Genomic DNA, 24,033 nt, shown 5'->3' on the forward strand with positions numbered 1-24,033 from the left:
TATCCACACACACAAAGAGAGAGAAAAAGAGCGAGCATCAACACTCTCAAACACACTGAAACCTCATTTAAAATAACGAATTTTGCTCTTTTGTTGCCTTTAAACCGGCTGATTTCCATCAATCATGCACCGATAGAGTGAGCGTGGATCTTCTTCGGCTTTGACTGAGCGACACCTGCTCTCTCACTCTCTCTCACACACATACACACTCTCTCTCCTTCCCTCTCTTTTGTCTCTCACATCTCTGCAGCTCGCAGCCAGCAGCGCTGGAGAGGAGGAGGAGGAGCGGGGTGTACCTGACACCTACAGCCGCGCGTAGCAGCTCTCGTCTCCCGCAGAAACACCCAGGACTGCCTCCGTCTCTCTCTCCTGGTGTGTTAGTTAACCGGAGCTCTGTTTGAACGGGGATCACTGCTTCTGCTGACAGACGGAAAACTCCTAAAAAAATAAAGAAATTGCAACAAAACACTGAAGACAGGGATCTTCTAAGAACTGTTTGATTCACTCGGAACGGAAATCTTCAGGATTTTCTGACTGACCGTAAGAAAAACGACTACACTTCAGAAGATGCGTCTCCCGGTGCTTCTCTGTGTGTTGGTGTGTCTGTGTGCAGCACCGGGCCCGGTGGCCGGGGCGGACCGAAGCTGCACCGATCTGCGGCAGTTCTACACCGGGAAAGGGTTCACTCTAGTAGGGGTTCCACTGACAGAGATCTCCGGTGAGTTTTTGGGGAATATTTCAGGGGAAAAAACACAATTTCATGCACCTCACAGCACTTATTAAGTCCGTTTTTATAATTATATTTCTCTTATCTCCTATGGCAATGGGAATTTACAGTGTGTAATATTTCTATTGCAATATTCCTATCATATTTAAGATTATTCTTTTTCATGAAATGCTTGGTTAGTACATTGTGATTGGTTTGAATGAGGCTACCATTCATGTTAATAAACATGCACCTAAAGCCTGTTTGACCAAGTTTTAAGTTGCATTCACTTTGTTTTACTGTTTTATTGTTCCACAGGCAGGTGTTCTTATATTAGACTACATCTCAGTTTATGTGTCTTACTGTGCAATTCTCTAGCCTCTCTATACGCTCCTATGTTCCATTTCCCTCACTGAGCAATGCACCCATCCTAACTAAAGTGTTTCCCAGTCTATAGACTCTCCTGCACATCTCTACTATAGTCCTTTCTGGGGCCTTTTCATTGTCTGCTGAGGGCAGAATCACAGGTGGGTGTAAGCCATGTGTCTTGTGGAGCTATTATGGACTCTTCAGGGCATTTATGGTTGTTTGCTGATGTTTGCACTACAGGTGTAAACAGCGCTTAATATAAACTACAGGGGAAAATATAGATTTGCTTTCTGCTCGTGGCTGCTGTAACTCCATGCTGAATAGCAGTAGTGCGCTGATGTGTTCTGGGGCATTTTTCATTGTCTGCTCTGCTCTGGACTGCAGGTGTGGGGTGTGGGGTGTGTGTGTGTGTGTGTGTGTGTGACTCAATAGATGCTGAAATGGCCTGTTTGGTCATTTACATGAACTAATAATTTAGGCTAGGCTGGGGCAATGTCCAATTACAAGGAAAGCTCAGAAAGCTCACAGCATATGCTGCTGTAACAAAGTTGAGTTGAACAGAGAGTAAGATTTGGGATGGTTATTTTATTCTATTCTTTTGTTTCATCCTGGTACCCATCAGTCAGCCATCCAACCATTCAAGCAATCATGCATTTAATCAATCAGTCAATTACCCAGCCAGTCAATTAATCAATCAGCGCGACACTCAGTCAGTCAACCAGTCAGTCAACCAGACATCACACATCAAAGTCTCTGTATCTCGTCTCTCTGGTCTCCACTCTTCACCAATGCTGATTAAACTGTCTTGGCCTTGAGAAAAGTGCAGATGGGGATTGTGAAATTGAGTTATTTTCCCCTGTAAGGCAATCATCTGTCTCTCCCCGTATTTCACCTAAAGATGTACAGAAAGCAGTGGCCTCGCAAAGGAGGAGATGAAAGAGAGGCGAGATTGAGGTGTGCATATGTGTTCAGTGTGTGTGATCTGAAGGTCATTTCATGGTGTGTCAATGAAAATAGTCTTGTATGGGAAGGTGAGTTATTAATATTGGATGTGTGTGTGGGTGTGGGTGTGTGAGTGAAATACAGGCAAACAAACAAGCAGAAAAAGATAAAAGAGAGACAGACAGTGAGGTGGGTTGACAGAGACAGAACAAGTGAGTCACTCGAGGTCTCTGTCGGTGCTTCATGGACGACAGACGAAGAGACCCGACACAACACTCTCCCTCCCTTTCCATTAAAAACTCATCTTTTATTGACAGATGAAAAACATAATGCTTCAGTCACTTGGACCTTGATCTGCTCTAGTTATTTAAGACGAGCTCTTCCTTCCCAGATCCCATTAAAACTGACAACCAGATAGGAACAGAAAGATGGCGACAGGCAGCAGAATTCCCCAGAACAGGGGCTCTTCAAAATTTCTCATCTTGGAAACCCAAGGTTGGTAAATTTAGATTTTTCCGCTTAGGGAGCGACAGACTCCCCCTCCTGTGTCAGTGTCACTCTGGAGGATGTTAGTGTCGACCAAGGTGAAATTCCTCATATAAACCAACTTTTGGTGCATGAGGTAATCATGTTTGCACCTGGAAAGACCTTGTTGATGCTGAGATGCATTTATACGGTACATTCATATGGATGAATATAAAATAATTTTAAGGATCAGAGAACTGGAATCTGTCTTTTTTCCAAATATAAGACTCTGTGGTTAGAATAATTAGTCTAATTACAAAATCATCACTAAACTCATTTAAGTTTACTTTATTTTAATGTGTCCTGTCTGTAACTACATATTGATGCTGATACATTGGACAGCTCTCCCTTGTAAATACAATTTGGAATCAAAGGGGATCTTACCTCATTATAAAGGTTATAATGAAGTTATGTATTAATAAAATTTAAACTTGAAAACTAAATGAGCAAAACATCCACATCAGAAGCAAACATTTAAGTTAAAGTTAAAGCACACCATTGTTTGATTTCTAAATGTTCCTGTTATCACCCAGTGCAGTAAACATGTGCATAGATGTTTCAGCCCTGTGGCTTTCCTGTTCATGCACGCTCACATCTGGAGGAACAAACAGTGTCCTAATGATTTGGGAGAACACCCAGCTGTTGCCAGTCACGAGCAGTTCATGATTAGCATTATCTGCAGAACACAGTAGTAGTAGAGAAGGTTACTTCAGTTTACTGACATCACGGAGTGACAAATACCTAAATATAAATAAATATATAGTACTCCTGGTTAGAGATGGGTACCATTGCTAAATGCAATACCTGCTTTACAGTACCAAAACAATACTTCCTTCAATACTGTAGCTGAACCCCCCCACACACACACACACACATTTTTCTACTAAATCCTTTCATAAACAAATGTGACAAACTTCTCAGTACAGTGTTTAAAGGTGGGGTAAGCAATTCTGGAGAAAGATTGTTGACATTTGAACTCAACAGCCAAACAAATACACCCCTCCCTTCAGTGCTCCTTTAGAAGCTCTACCCCACAAATTCATGGACAACGACACTAACAGCCGGGCAATATGGCGGAATCCAGAGTGTCTACTGCCCGAGGGTAGCAAAACAAGCATCGTAATATAAAACGTCAAACAAATGACATGCAAGCACACAAACACAGCATCCAAAACACAACGGAGTAAAAACTAGCAAGAGTTAGTTGTTTAGATTGTTTTTACAAAACAACAGTGACCGCAGAGCCATAGGTTTGTAGCTAAGCTAACAAGGAAGGTAACGTTACCTAGCATAGCATTTCGAATTCCGCATCAATCCAAATAATCCCACTGTGCTACCAAACTTTTAGGTCTTCGTGGCTATAAAACCCTTCACCACCTTCATACAGACAAATACCATGATATAGAGCGAACAATGACACAGCAAGTAATGTAACTAACATTAGCTAGGTTGTGGGTTAGCAAACTATCGCTACAGTTGCTGCTGCAAAGCTAACAGCCAGAGAGGACGAGACAGTTTCCCAGAGCCAGCACACCAGATCCAGACAGCGATATTCACAACTCTCCTGCTACTATAGCTAACATCACAACAACAGCATATCTTGGCAAACTAGAAAGGAAGCTGAATGTCCATAGGCAAGTCATTTAACGTTACCTGACACACATATCACAAACATTCAATTTTTGTTATTCTGACCTTCTCCTCTTTGGCTTTCTATCAGCCATCTCTCAATCTTGACATTGCGATTACACTTTAGCATGTGCCAGATTTACTGTCCCTCTAGCTCGCACTGTCCCCTGTCCTGTGCACAAGCACAAATGCCACCTGAATTGGCTGGAGTAGTGTTTTGTGGCTCCACGTTGTTAGTTTCCCATTTACAGAGCCAGGGCACACACACTGAACGGACAGCTAGTGGACCGTGAGGAGATATTCGCTGAATTTGACAAAAAGTGTATTAGAATCGCTTACCCCACCTAATAAAAACCACGCATTAAATGTCAGCTTTTGATACTTACTTACACATTTTGTTCTATTTAGGTTTAATACGTAGCCCTTTACTCTCTATTTGTACTTCTGAGGTCAGTCAGACATCTATGGCACAGTTTGGCAAACACAACATTCAAACAGCCCCATGAGTAAGTGATACAGTGTCAACACAAAAGTGCATTTAAAATTAGTAAAAACTACAAAATTGTGGGCAGGAATGCTGTTATTGTGAGTGCTGGCATTTTTTCTTCTAATAAACATAAATTCAGAATTTTGCAAGTGAATTCTGGCAACTACTCCTACCAACTAGTCAAACATAACTGACATGTAAGTAGTTGTTGCATGAGGAAAAGTATTTTAAGTCTCTTCTGTTTTTTCCAAACCAACATAGGAGCTCAGCGTTTTCACTTTATTTTTAATGGGACAGAGTTTAGAAATTTGCTTGCAGATTCAAAAGGGAAGTGTATAATCTGAATAAACAGTATGCCAATCTGCAAGGGAAAGAAAGGATTTTAATTTGAAACACACACCTGAAACACAAAATAATGCCAGGTGGATATGAGATCTAGAGGACCATCTAGATATGAAATCTGTGTTATTGCCAGGTAGAAACAGGGTGTGAGACCTGTATTTGTTAGTGGATATGATAAATATCATAATTCCAAAGTAAATGGTGTGTAATTTGATCAACAGATGCTCTTAATTCCTGCCCAGAGTTTAAAAAAAGCCCCTATTCTTCTCACACCTATTGTCCTATAGGTTTAACACCATGTGAATGGAAGTTGTCTTTCCTGCTGTCCGCCTGTCTCTTTGTGCCTGCGAGCATTTTTAACTCACACACATTGTACCCTTTACCTGGTCAATAGTTAAAGACTAGCTTGTCCTTTTAGTGTGTGTGTGTGTGTGTGTGCGTGTGTGTGCGTGAGTCTGTGTGTGTTTAAAAGTCAGTGAAAGCCAAAACCTTCTCCAGGCAAAGACACTTAGATTCATTCACACATGCATTGTCTGTGTAGAGCAGCACACACCCATGTGATCGTATGACACACAGAAACAGAGAGAGATCTTGCATGCCTCATATTCTGTATTTAGATATATTGAGTTTTGACGCCTGTGTGTGTTTGTGTGTGTGTTATGTAGCCTACATATTATTTGTCACGTTGTTGCCTGTTTGAAAGAACATAGGGGAGAATGTGTGTTCGAATGACAGAGTTTAACATGATACACCGTGTTTTAGGTCAGATTACCTGTAGATTAGGATACATTACAGGTTTGGTTACCAGTCAGTACCTTTGAATCTGGAAAGTAACTAGTAACTAAAGTTCTCAGATAAATGTAGTGGAGTAAATGTAATTTCCACCTCTGGTCATGATTAAGTCTGTTTCCATTGCACTTTGTCATGTTTTGTTTTTATCGATTCACTAACTTTTCCATTTCAGCCAAGTGTAAAAACTTTTTTGTGTTTTTTCTTCTCTAATTTCTGGAGGCGCAGTGGAATCATATTGGGATTACATGACCTTCTGGTTCTGTTTCACAAATGAATGACTGGTAGTCGATTCATAGAAAGTTAATCACCAACAATTTAGCCAGTCGATTAATTAGTAAAATGACAATGACAAACACTCTGTGGTCCCAGATTCTCAAAAGAGAGGATTTAATATCTTTGGGTTTGGACTGCTGGTCTAGACAACACAAGCAATATGAAGATGTCAGTTTGGGCTCTAGGAACTTTTTATTAATTACACGGTAATAATAATAATAATTTGACTAAAATAATTGATAGATTAATTCATGAGGAAACTTATCAGTAGCTGCAGCCTTACAATTATGTAAATATAGAGAGAAATTATTTGCAGCATTTTGTAATGTCACTGCTTAAGTTGCATTTTGCAAACTGAAACATGTATGGATAGTCCAAGTGCATGGCCAGTTTCACACACAGTAAGTCCAGGGAACCATATTGTGCTCTTAAAGGTGAAAAACTGGTCACAGAAAAGCAAACAGGCACCCTTTGTTTTCTTTTTACTATTTCTGCCCTGATGAAGACCCTGTGATAAATAAAGGCTGAATACTCCTTGCTCTGCCTAACAGTGCCTGAAGAACATTTCTTTTGCATGTATTTTTAAGTTTACATTAACTATGAGAATACTGCCATACTAGAAAGCTCAAGAAACAAAAATATATGTGAATTTAAGCCAGCATCAATATTTTACAGTTTACCTGCTGCGCATCTGGTGATGTTGGCTCATATATGCCCACAGTGTCTGTGAAACCCTTGTGCGTGTGTATGTGAGCGTGTGTGTGAGCGGTTATGTATGTATGTGAGAGAGGAAATTGATACTGTCCGTCATCTGTCACACATCACATGCTCATTCAGGCGCTCACAGCACACACCACCAAGTGGAACGCTGAATACCCAGTCCACACACATACACACAAACACAATCTCTGTATACTCTTCTATAACTTTTGTATTCCTTTATTTTCCTTTCCCTTGTTGTCTGTCTTATTCTTGCTTTCATCTCTGCATTGTTTTTCTAGACAGGCTCAGATCTATGAGAGCATGGTTGTGTCTGTGTGTGTGAGAGAGAAGGGGGGTTTGGTATGCAAGATCTGTTAAAAGCAGAGCTGTGAATCTTTCATGATGTCTGATGCAGTGTCATGAGAGAGAGACAGGCAGAGATAGAGGTGATGATAAGAGGAGAGGAGACCAGAAGGAAAATGAGAGGGAGGCTCTGTCCCGGTTGCCTTTCTTGTTTTCTCGCCTTCATCCTCCCTTCATAGACATGGGATGGGTGTCGCTACAACTGGTTTGATACTGTTCCTGGCTCCTGTGCTCCATATTTGATCAATTTGTGATGCTTTTTATTAAATGCTTAAAAATATGTGGTTTTACAGGCAACAAGAAATATTTGTAAGGATGGTGGAACTGCCCGTTCACTAATAAACCCCTTTACCGTACAGCGATTCTCCAATCATAGCTTAGTCTGTCAAGCTTTGGATTTCTTAACATACCTAGCAGTGTGCATGGGGCTGCAGTAAGAACAATACTTAGCATTTTAAGTGTTTTGAGCATGGTGGGTTTTTTTTTTTGCCTTTCCTAAACCAGAAACACAAGAGCAAAAGTGTAACAAATGGATTAAATGTGTTTATCTGCTCTAACATGAGCTGCAAACATTTCACTCAGGAGAGACTTCATTCAAAGAAAAGATTATTTATTGTGAAATGTGAAAAGTCTTTGGCAATTAGATCCCATTGGGACGTCATCATATTTTAAAGGGGGTATTGAAGCCGTGAGTAGTGTAGGATACCCCCCTGATGGAGTCTAGACACTGGTGGTGGTGGTGATGATGGGATGAAGAGAATGGCTGAAGATCTGGATGTGATAGGGAGTGGACTCTGATGAGCTCAACCTGGGCACTGGATATGATGACTGGAAGTGAATGGGGTGGAGGAGTGTCGCCATGATTCGCACTGAAATGACAGCTGACAGCAACAGAGTGGAAAACAGATTTAAAGTTTGACAGCTAAGATATGATTGGCTGATAGAGAACGTGGCAAAATCTGATTGGTTTAACTGAAAGAGTAATGCCCCTAATCAGCTGATATGAGGAAGCATGAGAAGAGAGAGAGAGGAATGAGAATTAATGAGTACATAAGGATAGTCTTCCTGATTGAACTTATGCTAAGCTTAATTAGTTTATGGGGTTACAGGTTACATTAAAAAAAGCCCTGTTCACAACTAGCACATCTACTGTGTAATGTTTCCATATTGTGTGGAAGCTGGTCCTGGATGCTATCAGAGTTTAGGCTAACGTTACGTCCTGCTCTTTATTGGATTTGGGAAAGTTTACGTTCCAGCAACCCTAGTGTTACATTTGCCAAACACATCGGTTAGTCTTCATCTTAAAAGCTCTTTCTTGTTACACTAAACATGAAACCATTTCTTGTTTGAAATATTAAAATGTTAACCGGAGCGGTGTTTTCAACCAACTCATGCAGCTAATGTTAGATTAGCTAGCTAGGCCTGATAAGATTGACAGTTGTCATATACGGCAAAATCGACAGTTGCTTGCTAGAAATATGTTACTTCTGTCTGAAAATCAATGACCAGTTGTTTCATAAAACATTATGAGTGGTATTTGCCACCATTGTAATTGTAAATTGTATGTGCCATACGAGAACATAAAGCTTGACAACAGTAATTTAAGGCGGTTGGGCAATTAGCATGGATTTCTTCCATAAAATGCCAGTAAACTTGCAGAAAAAAAGAATTTTCATAGCAAGGGTCCTCTTTATAGTGTTGAAGCTTGTTGATTTATGTAATGCAGCCACATTAATAATGCAGATTTACATTCCACATATGAACCCATAGCTATTATCCAGAATGACTGTGGGTAAAGGCCCAATAGATTAAATTCTTCCATTGCCAACAAATAATCGAGTAAAACTGATGACTGCAAGGGTAAGAGTCATAAAGCCCTCCTGCATCCCTATGATGATCACGTAAAATAGGAGTGGTAGGTGGGGGGGTGAGGAACTGAGGAGCAGAAGTACAAACCGCTCGATGCCTTAACATCAATCTTTGCACCTAAAATCAATGTGGGACAAACCAGTATCGTTTCTCAAAAAACTGTCTTTCTTTTCCTCTGCATTCCTCCCACTCTCTTCCCTCTCGCTCCAGTTCACACCTCTTCTCCTTGTTCTCTCTCTTCCCTTTCATGTTTACTTCCTCCTTCTTATCAGTCGCTATTTTTACTTTCTCCTCCTCCTCCTCCCAGCCCTCCTCTCATCTTTCCCCCCTCTCTGGGAGTCGAGCATCCATCTGTTTTCCAAATGAAAAGATGAGCTGTTTGTCTGATGTGGTGGACTCGGTGGTTGCTCAGTTGCTTTATGAATCCAAGCTCTTCATGCATATGCTCCATTGGGCCCTATACACTGTGTGTGTGTGTGTGTGTGTGTGTGTCTGGACTGAAGGGATGGAGATTTATTGGTATAACATGCATTTACATCGTGAAATGAACTGGTGCAGAACTGGTTATACTGGTGGTGTCTGAGCTGATTCTTCAGTTACATTAAGAGACTACAGAACAATGTAATCAAATAGCATGTTCAATTAGAGCTGAAACGATTAGTTGATAAATTGATTAGTCATTTGACAGAAAATTAGGTTCCAACTTCTAAAATGTGAACATTTGCTGGTTTTCTTCGAGAAAAACATTCAGCAGAATATTTTATAATGATAATATTATTTGCAGCCTTACATTAATTTATTACTGATTAATTCATGTTCGGCAAAGAGTTAAAACAATGCAGCATTGTCATTTTCCTTGCGCATTTTGATACGTTCACTGTCTTCATCTGATAAAGAAAAATAATAAAGTGAGTGTCCAGAAGTAATATAGTACAACACTACATATAGATGTGTAGTAACTTACTGTGCATTCACAAGCCTTCACTTGCGCTTCAACTGAAGTTGAAGCATTTTTAATAACTTCTTATGACAGTGAATAGAGACGACAGGAGTGGATGAGATGTGTCGGCTTAGTGCGCTCACCCTGCGTTTCAGCCCACAGCTCGCAGCTCTGCATATTAACCGTCATGCACTATGGTTTGTAATTTCAGGGAAGGACACGAGTGCAGTCTCCTCAGTGGGTTATCTACAGACAGACCTATTAGAGAATGTACAGTGAGGCATTACAATGCTCTAGCGCTAACTTTTGCAGTCCTTCACTCGAGCGCAGAACTGCTTTCTCTGAACGCCTGATTTTTATTAATTACAAGGATTAATTTGTGTGGTCTCCCCTCCTTTGTCCAGCTTTGAGCGAGGTTGTGACAAGGGGAGGGGAGAGGTTAGGAGGAACTAAAGCTAAGGCTCACACAGTCTGAGGAGCAACACAGCACATACTGGAGTAACACATTTCAGTTACACATTCACCTATGGGGGAATGTAACATACACTATTACGTTACGCATTGTTTTCATATGGCTCTAATATGGATGCATATCAGAAAGTTATATGAGCAAACAAAACCTTTCCCACACTTAAGAGAAGGCTCATTTTCATACCATCACTTGTATGAGTGTCAGTCGATCAGATATAAACAAGATCCAGTCCAGTTTTCCATGACATGGAAATATCATTGTGTAATTAACTGATTATTCTCAGTTGTATTATTAATATAATACACACTCAGTTGCCAGTTTATTAGGTGCGCCTAGCTAAAACTAGTGCAGTCTAACACAACGGTCCTGCAATAAATCCTACTTTCATGAAGGATTTATTGCAGGACACAGAGGGGTGTTTCTGTTATTTAGCCTGACCTCATTGATATAAATGGACAAAATAACCAAAACACCCATCAGTATAATACAATACAAATCAACAGTACCACAAACTGCAACCTCCAAATTAACCATACAAACAAAAACTGAACATTATAACCTACATGGAAGTACGATTTATTGCAGGACTGTTGTATTAGACTGCATTAGTTTTAGCTAGGTATACCTAATACAGTGGCAGCTAAGTGTATATCATATGTCATATAAGGGGGATCAAAAGTTATGTTTTCGTTTTCCAGCTTCCAGATCAACAAAGCAAAAGTCAGCTGGTTTAAGTTAAGCATCACTGCTTTGAATTTTTTATAGAAGCATCAAGCTGCTGCGACAACACAAAGTCAGGTAGTTGAAAGTAACACTGTAGGTAACTTTGCTCCGAATATCGTCTTTTTAGTCCAGTACCTTCAGTGGATGTGGTAGTGTCAGGCTACATGACCTCCTCATAAATGTGGACATTTATCCCCAAGACTTTTGTTGGTACTTTGTCAAGTAAAAACATGAAAATTACCAAAAGACATAATGTATTCTTCTGAGTATTCTTCTGAATCTAGTTTGCAGCCAAAAATATTTAACTGTCAAATTAGACTCAGCATGTTGAATGAGTGGCTGTACATTTGTTCTGTACAGTCACCAGGGGAGACATTACATAATTACAGCTAATCACATAGTTTGTAAGTATTTTCCTCAAACCCCAGCAGGGTTTTTATCTGTTTTATAGCTTGAATGGTCTCTTTAGAAGAAAATATAAAGCAAATGCTTTTGTACAATAGAGGATATTTCTATTTGTGTAAAAGCCACTCAGTGTCCTAACTGAGAGGTCAGTTAGGCCAGAGCGCTGATAGGATCACCAGTGGAGAGTATTATCAGAGGCAGATTTCACTGAGTGTGACTGGGTGTCTGTGGCAGGTGTATCTGTCACGGCTCTACAAGGTAAAACAAACAGACCTGACACCGGTTTCCAATAGCAACCAGGGCAATGATCATCTTTGATACATTACATGTTAGTAGAGTGAAAAGATGATTGATTTTAATGTTGAGGAGTGGAATTAAAAGGGCAGATCAATAAGGGATCGTGCTGTAGCTTTTACCTGAATCCAAGTGTTAGCTCTGTTTCATGGAAAGAGCAAGTTGGTGATTTATTGAAATTTAACACAAACACACACACACACACACACACACTCACAAATGCTTGTCACCCCCCTGGGATATCATGAGACTTGTGGTTAGTTAATGGAGAACCTGAGACCAAATGCTGCATCTGAAGAAAGAATCCATCACAGCGTGTGTTTCCACGTGTTTCTGTGTGTGCACGTGAGGCTCAGACAGAGGCCTATAATTAGACATGTTGCTGTAAAAATCCAAACTCTGTGCACGCCTATTGCATTTGTGTTTCTATGAGCCTGACTGTGCTCCATACAGCCAGTCTTTCTCGGACTGTTTATCATTTTAACCTCCTGGGTGTTGGCTCAGAGGCTATTTCATGTTATTTTTTTATTGTTATTTTTATGGCATTTCAGCTTTATTAGATAGTTTGCCGTCAGGAGTGACAGAGAAGTTTATTTGATAGAGGTGGCGAACTGCATAAAAGAGGCTCCTTGGCTCATAACATTTTTAAGACACAGTGTGCGTCATATCCTGACGATACACCAGGGTATCCATATGAGTTTTCGAAATGTTCCACACTTTGTGCAGCAGCTCCTGCACAGTGCTTACAGATACTTGCCCAAAGGCACCATGGGAGACATAATAATGAATTTCTGTGAATAGACTTCCAAGCAGAGGAAGGAGTGCTCCCTATGAAATTTAAATAGCTGCTTTGCATTTTCCTCACTTTTCCACCAGTCACCATGTTATACAGCAGTTGAGCAAACACTGATTACTGGTAAACATTTTGATTCTTCCCTGGCATTGACAAACCCCATGTTTGTGACAAATTGCTATGACTATTTTATTTCTACGAAGCACATGGTTGGTTGTATTGGTACTACTGAGGAGTACCAAGCCTTAAAAAAATGACTGTATTGCAGTATTTTGTTCATTTCATTATTCAGTCTGGCATTTTAGACGACACAGAATACACAGTATCAGTTGCAAGGAGCAGTTAATGTTTTTCACAGAGGTGTTATAAATACATGTTCGAAAGAATCTTCAACACCATATCTTCAAAGCAAACTGACTGTACTAAATCACCATTGTCACCCAACAAATCAGTAGCTTCTGGCAGTGAAGCTTCCCTCACTGGTGATTGAAAGCACCATTGTCACGTTGGCTGTAACATACAGTATGTTAGTGCCTGGTTAAAAGCCTATTAAAAGACAAGAAGAGCCACAAAAACAATCCTAATGTGACTGACGATCAAAATAACTGTCGCAGATAGTTGGCTGCTGACCTATTAACCTTAGAAAGAGTTCATGTATGTGCCTGGTTTTGTCTTGACCTGAATGTGACAGCTTGAACTGGCAACATACTGAACCTACTACTGAACTGAAGACTGCACTTTAATGACACAGCGTTATGACGGTGATGCGTTCACTTACTGTTACATACTAAAGTGTATTTGAATAGTGATGTTCTTCAAACTGGACTGAATGGGATGATTAGAAGCAGCAAAGTGATTTGTAATTTCTGCCTAAATCAACTTACAACAACCTGTAAAGCTGCTAGATTTCATCCAGGCTTTTCAGCATTTTTGTGGCAGTTTTTTCTGTAGCCATGTTTCTGGCTCTGGCACAGAAAGATGACATCCTCATTCTTCATCCTACAAAACTCTGATTGTCTCGGTTGATTTTCTAACAGTCGTCACCAAGGACAACACCAGGCCTATTTGAGTCGCCTGGAATACCAACTAGACAATTGTTGTTTTCTATAATAACCCATTTTTAACAACTGCATGGGAGCTACAGCATAGTGATAGAAAAAAAAAACAATAGGACAAAAATTATTGCAATTATTTTTTCCAAAAGAAATAGCCTTTGCAATGTATTTTTTAAAAAGCTTAGATTCACATTAGATCTTGATTGACCTTTAAATACAACAGAATAATTGTTTATTATCTGGGGATAGTTTTCATCCAGAAATGTTTAAAGGTGTAAGTTTAACATAAATGTTGAGTGGCCTTAGCCAATTTTGGATATTGGTCCACAAACTTGCAACATATGGACAATAGAAAAACAAATGCAACTTGTCTTCTTCTTCCTCATTACAGAATCTACATAATGAGGATTGTTCAATGTTAACCCTGTGAAGTTGTTTTTTTAGTAGCAGTCATTTTGTAGAATATCTTCAGCTAAAAGATTATGGAGTAGGAATCAATTGTTGTTTTGAAAAAATTGTTTCCAAGGTACTAAAATCTTAAATTCATCTTCCCAAAAGGAACAGACTATATGCGGGAAAGCAGTAAGGCCCCTTCTCTGTAAAATGAAATTATAAATTATTATATTTATATTTATGTTTGTTTTGGATAGCCATTTCTGTCATCTTGTAATAGGTGCACAGATCTGCTGTCTGTATCCACTCTTTTTTAGTTTCTGTTTCCAGTTAGGTGAGATAGCTGAAAGCAACTGATTGAATTGCATATCTGATAGTGATAGTATATATTGATAGTGTTTCAAAGCATTGATTGCGTTCATGAACAGGAGCTCACTTCACATTGTAAATTTAAAAACTTAGTATATATATATATATGTGTGTGTATTAATACTTTGGTAGAAGATCATACATCAGAAGCTGAATCAGAAATGAGTACAGAAGTCTGTTATTGCTTTAGTCAAACTTCCAGCTCGCTTGATGATTCAGTCCAAAACCACGCAGCTGTTCTCCCAGCATTCATTCAGTTTCTCCACTGTTCTGACACTGAAGACTTGACCTGGAAATGGCCGACCTCAGGCTGTGACCTAATGCACCCCCCCCACACACACACACACATTCATATATACCCACTTGTCGTTTGCCACCTTCCCATCACCACCACCAACACTGCACTGTGCTGTTGGATTAGGGGTTGATGTCTAATCTCATGCTAATCCTGGCCTGTTAATCTATGTGCTAGCAGTACTTAGCTCACAGCATGACGGCTAACACACTGACCTTGCCACTGATGGAAAACACACACTCTGTTTCTTGTTTCTGTCTGTTTGACCCTTGCTCTCATTCAGCATGTTAAAACTTGCAGAAACTAGCATTATTTCTCAGGATATCTGCTTTTGATTTGTCACAGGGCAACACAAACTCCTATTTACAGTCAACTGTAAATACTTGCTAATCCCAACAGTCATAGATAGCTGCCTTTACCAGAATTATCTACATACTTGCACAAATGTGCATAGTCAGGCAGTGACTCTCATCAGCGTGGCACATACCAGTTGGCACGTGTTGTGCTTTTTTACAGACTGAGTGAAAGGGAGTAAAAGTAGTAGTTAGTTTAAGAGCCTTTAACTACCCCCAGAAATGACATAGAATTATGGTATTATACCGTGAAGTTGGTGCCATGTGCATACACACACACACTTGCTGGGCAGCAGACAGGGCTGGACTGTAGGGTGGTGGGGTATTTTTGGTTCAGTAATAGTATAAAATAAGGAAAGGTTCACCCAAAATGCTGTTTGCCTACACCTCCCTCTTCTTCTATCCGAAATAGCTTGATTTTTAGCCACGGAATGGCAATGTCAGTCGGTTGGTCCACCACTTTGGTTCAAACTGAAATATCTCTATAACTATCGCATAGATTGCCATGAAATTTCATACATACATTCATGTTCCCCTCAGGATGAATTGTAATAACATTCCCTGACTTTTACTCTTGTGCCATCATCAGGTCAAATTTTTTATTGTCCAATGTTTGGTTTACGACTAAATACCTGCAAAACGAATGACATTCCCATCAGCCTCAGCTGTGTAGAAAATGTTAGCATGCTTACACGCTAAACTAAGGTGGTCAGTATGGTAAACATTATTAATAAACCATCAAAATATCGACTAATCGATTAATTGACTAATCATCTCACCTTTAATTTGAGTGCAATCTGCAGTTACAAGAGGATTTTGCACCATTTTTTACCCTTGCAGCAAACATGCAAATATTAATATAAGCTGCAAGACAAGCAGCCTCATTGATTTGCATGTTGACCAGAGCTTTGAATAGCTCTGCTTGCTGTGGAAAATGTGTGAAGAACTGTCACAAAACTGCAGTGGAAGTAATTTTTGTGTCAATCAATTATGCAGTCTTGCAGTTTTGTGAAAAACTGTGAATATACCAGCAAAACAAAGAGTAATGTGACTTCAAACTCACACAAAATCATACAGAAAAGATATAAACTAGAAATGTATTAGACACTTCACAGAAGTAGATTACTCCATTTCTCCTTTTTCTCTCTATCTGCTTCTGCTTCTGTCTCCACTCATGATCTTTCACTCCTCTATCCTCCCACACCTCTCCCTTTTCTTACATTTCCATTTTATTGCCTTCTCACCCCCGTGCTTTTCGGTGGATAGTAAAAAGGTATAAGTGTACTTTGGGAGGAAGGCTGTGTGGAACGTTAAATCACATACAGGTGCCCTTAAATGGTGAAGAGAGTGTGAGATGGAAACACACACACACTTACACACATACATGCACACAGACATACCATCAGCCCCTCATTTAGGTAGCAGTAATTTGCCGCAGTAAGTGACAGGGTTATTGTAAGACGCTCATTAAGCAAGGGAAGCAGCGAATAAACGTCTGACTGAAGGGAATAAATTCAAACCACCGCGCCACTTTTACTGCTCAGCAATAAGCCGCTTTGATGTGGTGTGTGATGGCAGAGCTAGGGCAGACTCAGGGCCTGTGAGTGTGTATGTGTGTGTGTGTCAGAGTGGTAGTTATGTCCTCCAACACTGATTTTGCATTTTACTTGTAATGTGATCACTGTACACAGTATAATGTGTGATTTTGTGATATTGTGTGTACGTGTCTGTCCTTTACAGCTTCAAGGGTTAGAGGTCAAATCAGGTACTATGAGACAGACTGTTACCGCGATAACACAGTGCGAGGTCACTTCCTATGATAAACTTTCATCACAGCAGGAGAGAGAGGGAAGAAAAAATAAAAGGAATGTTGTGTGGATGAAAGAAATGAGGCAGTGACATTAGAGGACATGGGGGGAAGGAAGAAGAAGTCATAGAAACTGATTTGAGAAGAAGAATTAAAAGTAAGGCAGAATGGATGGAGGAGATATTTAAGGGAGGACAGGATAAGACAAGACTGGATTGATAAAAGAAACCTGAAAGAGAGAAAAATGGAAAGAAACAGTAAAGGTGGCTTGTTGTGGTGGTAGTCTGTCTGTGAGTCTGTTTAGTTATAGTCCATTTTATGGGATGTTGAATGAACATGGACGACTTTAATGATAATTATGACCAACAATGTATTTCAGACTCAAACACTCATTCCATTATAACAGTCGAGTTTTTAGCCAGCTAGCGGTGTGGCTGTAGTGAGGACGATGTTGGTCTATTGGTTGATCCACCATGTTGTTCAAGATTGAAATATCTCAACAACTATTGGTTGGATTGCCATGAAATTTTGTACAGGCATTCATGACCACCAGAGGATGAATCCTACTGACTTTGGTGAATCCATGACTTTTCCTGTAGCATCAAGGCAGGTAGATTTTTGTCTTTTAGGGAAATGTCTCAATAACTATTGGACTGGTAGAAATTTGGTGCAGATATCCATGTCCCCTTCGGGATGAATTCTAATAACTTTGCTATCCCCTACCTATTTCATCTAGCACCATAATCAGTTAGCATGTTAGCATACTAAACTAAGATGGTGAACCAAAGTAATTGCTGAGATCTGAAAACGCAGCAACATTGCTATATCGTAGTCCAAAAGGGCAGGAAACTGGTTATAAACAAGCCTACCCTTTAGCCAAATGATATAAACCTCTTCATTTGACGGTGGAACTAAACGGCTGCAATAATCCTTCATTGTATATAAACTCTTTGGGCGTACAACTACGGCAAGTACTATAGGTCAGAGTTGAACCAGGACGTAATTCTGTAAACTGTGATGGATGTTTACAACAGATAGTTTGGTTAATAATTTTACCAATCACCTTGGTTATTTCTTCCAAATCAGTTTGGCTAACGTGGAGATTTGTTTAAAATTTTTCTGAACATCTGACTGCTTGTTTTTTTTTGGTCAGTCTGACTAGTGATGTCGCCACGTTTCCACATCACTGCAGTTAACTTGCTGAACACAATGTTAGCATTACTGATAGAAATGATGGCCAAAACAGTATGGAAAGTTTGAAAGTACATGAAGGTATGACTCATATTGTAATAAACTGGAATTACCATTTAAAATGCTGGGAAGTGATTATAAAGTACTTTAGCAGCTACAGGAAACATGGTACTTAAGTAATTGTTTCAATCTTTTAAATGGACAACAGTGATGCTCCACCCTGAGAGCTGTTTGTCAAACTCCAATTTTCCTTTGTCAGCAGCTAAAGCAGGTTGAGCAACAGTCTAACATCTGGAAACTAGTCATTTGAGATACTTGAGTTATGCTTTACAGTGTGCTGATTCAGCTACGGTGTATACTGCCCGACCTCTGAGAAAGATTAGCTTGCAGTGTTGGTGCAGGTTAGATGCGTGATGGAGCTTCTACTGTGGCTGAAAGTGTAATTGGATTTACACGTCTCATTTAACCTGCTACATGCCTCAACAATCTCAGATATTGGAAACATCACTTTAGTTTCTCAAATAAAACAAAATTGTTCTTATATTTTTCATCATCTTTAATTACTTACAATTAAAGAAAGTACAACCAAAACAACTTTTAACCAGTTCAACAAAGTTCAGCCATTTAGATACTTAATTATGATTAAAGTTATAATTGCAAAGTCTGGCTGTTTCTTTTTTGTCTTGATTCAAAACATCTGGGATAATTTAGGATGTTTATTTGTTTTAGCAGCAGTGTTCCGCAGTTTCTGAAACATCAAAAAACTGAGCTGCTACTGCAAGTGTTAATATCTTTATAGCACGTATTAAAAGCTGTGGTGTGTGTGAGGTAGTCCGTTAATGTGTGTGTGTGTGTGTGTGTGTTATAGATAAGAGATTATCTTGTGTGTACATTCATTTAGCATAACCTACAGCCTCAGGGTATTATGTCTGTGTAAGTAACATTAAATGTCTCCCTACCTTTGTGTGTGTATATGTGTGTGTGTGTGTGTGTGTGTGTGTGTGTGTGTGTGTGTGTCTCATAAGCTCCCAAGCAGTGATGGAAATGGGCCTTTATGATGTGTGTTTGTGATATGTGTTTGTGAATCTATGTGTGTAAATGGATAAAAGCTTATACATATAATGTTAATAACTGGTGTGCGTGTGTTATGAAATACAGTGAGCTGATCTTCTTAATTGTATGTCTGGTGACCCTGATCCACCTAATCAAGGCCACAAGGAGAGGTGTGTGTGTGTGTGTGTGTGTGTTCTCATAAGCTCCCAAGCAGTGATGGAAATGGGCCTTTTTGAATTTAGTAGTATTAGTCTTACTCTGTATAGATGCATTGTTATGTTGCATATATAGTGGTTTTTGATTCAATTAAGAGATAAACTGACTGCACTCAACCACTGCAAGATGTTGAGGGTACAAACCAAAAACCACAAAGTCATTAACGTAATTAAAAAAGGAGGAAGCAAAATACCTGCTCATGTTCGAGGTGTCCTGAGGTATAATTTTAACTAACACAGCCAGCTAATCAGGAAAAAGTATTTTCTGTGGCCATGCTGTTTTAATGTTTGTGTCAATAAATAGTAATTCCACTGAACTAAAAAGTAGGATTATTTGTTTCCCCTGATTTTTAAGAAACAGTTCAACATTTTGAGAAATATGATTATTCACTTTCTTTAGAGGGTAGATAAGAAGATTGCTACTACTCTCATGTCTCATGGGTTAAGTACCGTATGGAGCCAGGGGGTGATTAGCCTAGCTTAGCATAAAGACTGAAAACAGGGGGAAACAGCTAACCTATCTCTGTCCAAAGTTCCAAAATCTGCCTTTCAGCACACCTGAAGCTCACTAATTAACACAACATATCCCATTTGTTTAATCCGCACATAAACAGTAATGTAAAACTGACAATTTGTGGTTTTAACAGGGAGCCAAGTTCGCTGTTTTCCCCTGCTTCCAGTCTTAATGCTAAACAAGCTAATTGACTCTTGGCTCCAACTCTGTACTAAATGCAAAGACATGAGAGTGGTTTCGATCTTCTCATCTAACTTTGGCAAAGAAAGAGAATAAGCGTATTTCTCAAAATGTCAAACCATTCCTATTAACAGATTAATAGTGGATTAAAAATACAGATGGTATTGATAATAATTACAGTTACGGGATCTCAGTAGAAATAATCTAGTTTGATTAGGACTTTAATTTAAATAGGGAATTTAAAAAGGCAATTTGTCACAGTTAATCTAAGATCAGTGCTGATCAGGTCAGTTCATTGCACTCTCCACTTGAGCTCAGCTACAGGAGGTCTCAAATTAGCCCCATTTGGGCACTACAACTAATATATCTCTAAAATGTGTGATATATTTGGAAACAAATTCCAGTTACTGATAAATGCTGGATCAAAATCAGTATAATCAACTTGCCAAGTCATGTAGCAGAGTTAAACAACTTGTGAGCAAAGAATATTCCCATGAACATTAAAAATGCATTTTACCAGAGGGGAAATACCAATTATCTGTTTGCAGCCAGAAGCCAAACCAATAACTATTACTGTGTCTGACATACAAGCCAGCAGCATGGCATTAAAAGAATAACAATCAAGATAAATTAATTAATTCTAAGCATCAAACAGAGGTAAACAGACAGAGGCTGTCAAGTATTTAAATATATTGTTGTATCAGCAACGTCCTATCTTGATTAAATCTGGGTGTTGCCAAAACTATTCAGTCAAGTATTTGGCTTGATTAATGAAAGTTTGGCTTGATGGGAGTTTAATTTGGGTTTCAGTTTAGTCCTGCTTTAGTTAATGGTGACCAAGCTTAGTTTTGGATTATAGATGGTTCTTTCCAACAACAGGCAGAAAGCACGTCACCTCTGAAGTGTCCATAACGCCACAGTTCCTGTTACTGAGTGGTTTCAGCTCTTTGCTTCCTGGCTGGATGACTTCCTGTCAGCCTGCAGTGTGGTGCAGGATATGTGTTTACCTGCTTGGCACACGTGCTGAGGTTGGCTCACTTGTTGAGACGGGCTCAGGTATGTTTGGGCTGCCACAAGGAATGTAGGGAAAAAAGGGAGACAGAGTTTAAGGGTGTGACAGAGAGAAGAAAGTGAAAGCCAGATGCTTTTGATGGGAAAAGGAAATGAATAGCTAAGCAATGTTGTCTTGATGTGGTCTCCATTGCGACGAGTGTAAGCTGTTATACATCTGCAGGAAAAACCAAAAACAAGTTCTGAATTAAATGATTCACTAATGATTAAGTGCAAAATACCCTGCAGCAGAACGAGGTTCTGCAGTTTTTCATATGCAGCACTTAGCTCCATGAGGGCTGAGGGAAACTGTGGTCTCTACTTGGCGAAATATCCATCATTAAATTAATTTATACCCATAAATATTACATCAGACGTTTCCACATAATTAATACTAAAGAATTTACCTCATCAGGATTCATGTCAGTCTAACGAGGTGAATAAACTATTCCTCAAATAATAAGCGGGGTAATCTGAGTTTGAATAGATTTTGCCTTGACTACATCTTTAATTTAGAGTTTACAGAAACCAGATTGAGGCCATAAGGTTGTTGGTTTGAGCCCCCAAGCTGCTGGTAAAATGTAAGAGGAGAAAGTGGGTGAGCACTGGCCAAAAATAGAAGGCTGTGATTGAACTAAGGAGCACTCAGGGTTGATTGTGATGATGATTATGACAATTTAAAGCAGAATTTTACTGGACAGGAGCAGGCATGCCCAGGTGACCTTTCCTGGATACATAAATGTTTAAAATCTGAGTGGGCAATGATTATACACGAGGTTTATAAATTAGATGAGTTCTTTATGTTACATTTTTACTGCCAGGAGCAGCAAATTCATATCAGTCAGAGGTTTACCGAGCTGCAGGAAATTTCTGTTGATCAGGTCCCCTTTAGAAAGCAATAAAAGGTAGTTAAAAATCTTCTCACCTTCGCTGGAGATGTTTAGTTTCCATTGAACTCTATTTACTCCATCTTTTACAATTTTGTTTTTTGGACCAACAACTTTGGATTATGCATATATGCACCAAAGAGGGGGCTCATCTGAACTGTTCATCACGATGAGTAGCTGACAAATATAAGCAGGAGCAGCACCGGAGTAAAAACATAAAGAGTCTTGGTGGCATGCCCTTTTTTCTTCACAACTGGCCATTTGAAACTGTATAAATAAGATCAAAATCATACTTGAAAAAACTAGACCCACACTATCACACTTCTTGTTGATAGCCCAGAGGGAGCTTATCTTATCACTGCTAGGTGGAAACCGGTGCTCTGCTTATTTATAACTCTGTGTGTGTGTGTTTCTGTGCTCTTATACTTCTACTGCATCTTTGTGATTTGTCTTAGACCGTGAGAGGGAGAACAGTTTTTTTTCAAGTCGTCACTTCTTTGAAGGCCTCTTTGAAGGTTAAAACTTGGTTTAAGGTCAGAATTAGATTTAGAGTAGGGTTAAGTAATGGTTCCTCTCTGCCTCCCCCATGTCACGTATTAGAAATAGGGCACCAAGGGCAATGTTCAGGCACTCAAGACTCTCCCATCCCAGTGAAACCCAATGGAAAAGAGAAGAATAAAGGCAGCTTTACTACAAAATGGGGTCAGGCATTTAGGATGAGATGGGTGAGATGAGGGCAAACAGTTGGTCAGTGGGATACGATCCATATATGCTCCACAAAGATGGTTTGGGTTAGGTGTCCAAGTAGAAATGTTTGAGGTCAGGGTAAACCTTCAGGTTTTAGGGTTAGGGTTAGAGTTAGCTATAGTTGTGAGGGTTAAGATGTCCGTATGGTACAAAAGAACTGCTCGTCGGACCGTAAAACTGCATCTGAAACCCCCTCTCCCCTTTGAAGGATTCATCGTATCTCCCCCCTCTCTATGCTGACAAGCTCTTCGCACCACCTTCAAGTGTGTCCATTCTGAACAGCTATATACTGTACATGTATGCCTTTAGACACGGTCGGACAGCACTGTACAAACACGTTTGATTTAAGCATACTCTGGTCTTTAGGTTTAAGGTAGGAGAGTATTTTGAAAGATTGGTTGTGATGCTATATGAAATAAGCAGAAAATATCTAAACTTTTAGACTACCTGTCAAAATGCAACAGGCAACAAACAATCCTGGAAAACCAATTTTTATTTGAGCCTAATTTTTTTATTGCAGTTGGTCCCCACAAGTGTAGTACAAACCTGTGTGTGTGTGTGTCTCAGGATGTGGACTTAACTAAATATATTCTGAAGCTTGAGGGCAGAAACAGTGTGAGCAACCAAATCACCTATAGAAACTGCCTCAAATCTCTTCTCACAGCTAATCTCTCCTTTCCTTTCCTCCTCTCCTCTCCTTTCCTTTTGTTTCCTTTCTTTTCCTTTCTTCTCCTCTCCTCTCCTCTCCTCTCCTCTCCTCCTCTTCTCCTCCCCTCCTTTCATTTCCTCTCCTCTCTCTTGTTTCTTCCTCTCCTCTCTCCCCTCCCCCTTTCCTCTCCTCTCCTTTCCTTTCCTCTGCTCTCTCATTTCTTCCTCTCCTTTGATTTCCTTTCCTCTCCTCTCCTCTCCTCTCCTTTCCCTCTCCTTGTTTACACCCCTTTTCCCAGCAGCACTTAAAAGAAGTTTCCACCATTTTCATATTCTCACTCTCTCACTATTTGCAGATAGTTGCCCAAAGGCTTTCAATTTCCCATCAAAAAGCCTTTGAGCAAGGCACTTATTCCCAGATGAGATAACCTGCACTATGTTGGACCTGCATGTATTGGCATGTTTGCAAGCTTGCTTTTTGTATATGTGTTAGTGTGTCACTGCTGTGCTCAATTCTGTCTTCCTAGTAAATTAAGTTTTTATAGCAGGATGCTTCCATTACCCAGCAACCCAGGAATTCAGTAAAGCACATGTGTCTGTGGTAAATGCCCTGCATCATCTAGGTTGGTAAGCAAACCAACAACAAAATG

General features: G+C 39.7%; 1 protein-coding gene across 2 annotated transcripts in view; it reads left to right on the forward strand.

Moving 5' to 3' along the window:
• The window catches only part of LOC122877645 (glypican-1-like), a 41,719-nt gene continuing 17,686 nt past the window's right edge, over window positions 1–24,033 (forward strand). Inside the window, exons 1-2 of one of the 2 annotated variants that reach the window (XM_044199476.1) lie at window positions 594–718; window positions 1,157–1,233. Coding sequence is in view for 1 of the 2 variants with exons in the window: in XM_044199475.1 (XP_044055410.1) it covers window positions 568–718 (151 nt within the window). In the remaining variant the exon portion in view is untranslated. Of the gene's footprint in view, window positions 719–1,156; window positions 1,234–24,033 lie in introns of both variants that reach the window. The other variant, XM_044199475.1, reaches the window with a different exon arrangement.

The sequence above is a fragment of the Siniperca chuatsi genome, linkage group LG6, assembly GCF_020085105.1.
Source record: "Siniperca chuatsi isolate FFG_IHB_CAS linkage group LG6, ASM2008510v1, whole genome shotgun sequence".
Classification (NCBI taxonomy): Eukaryota; Metazoa; Chordata; class Actinopteri; order Centrarchiformes; family Sinipercidae; genus Siniperca; species Siniperca chuatsi.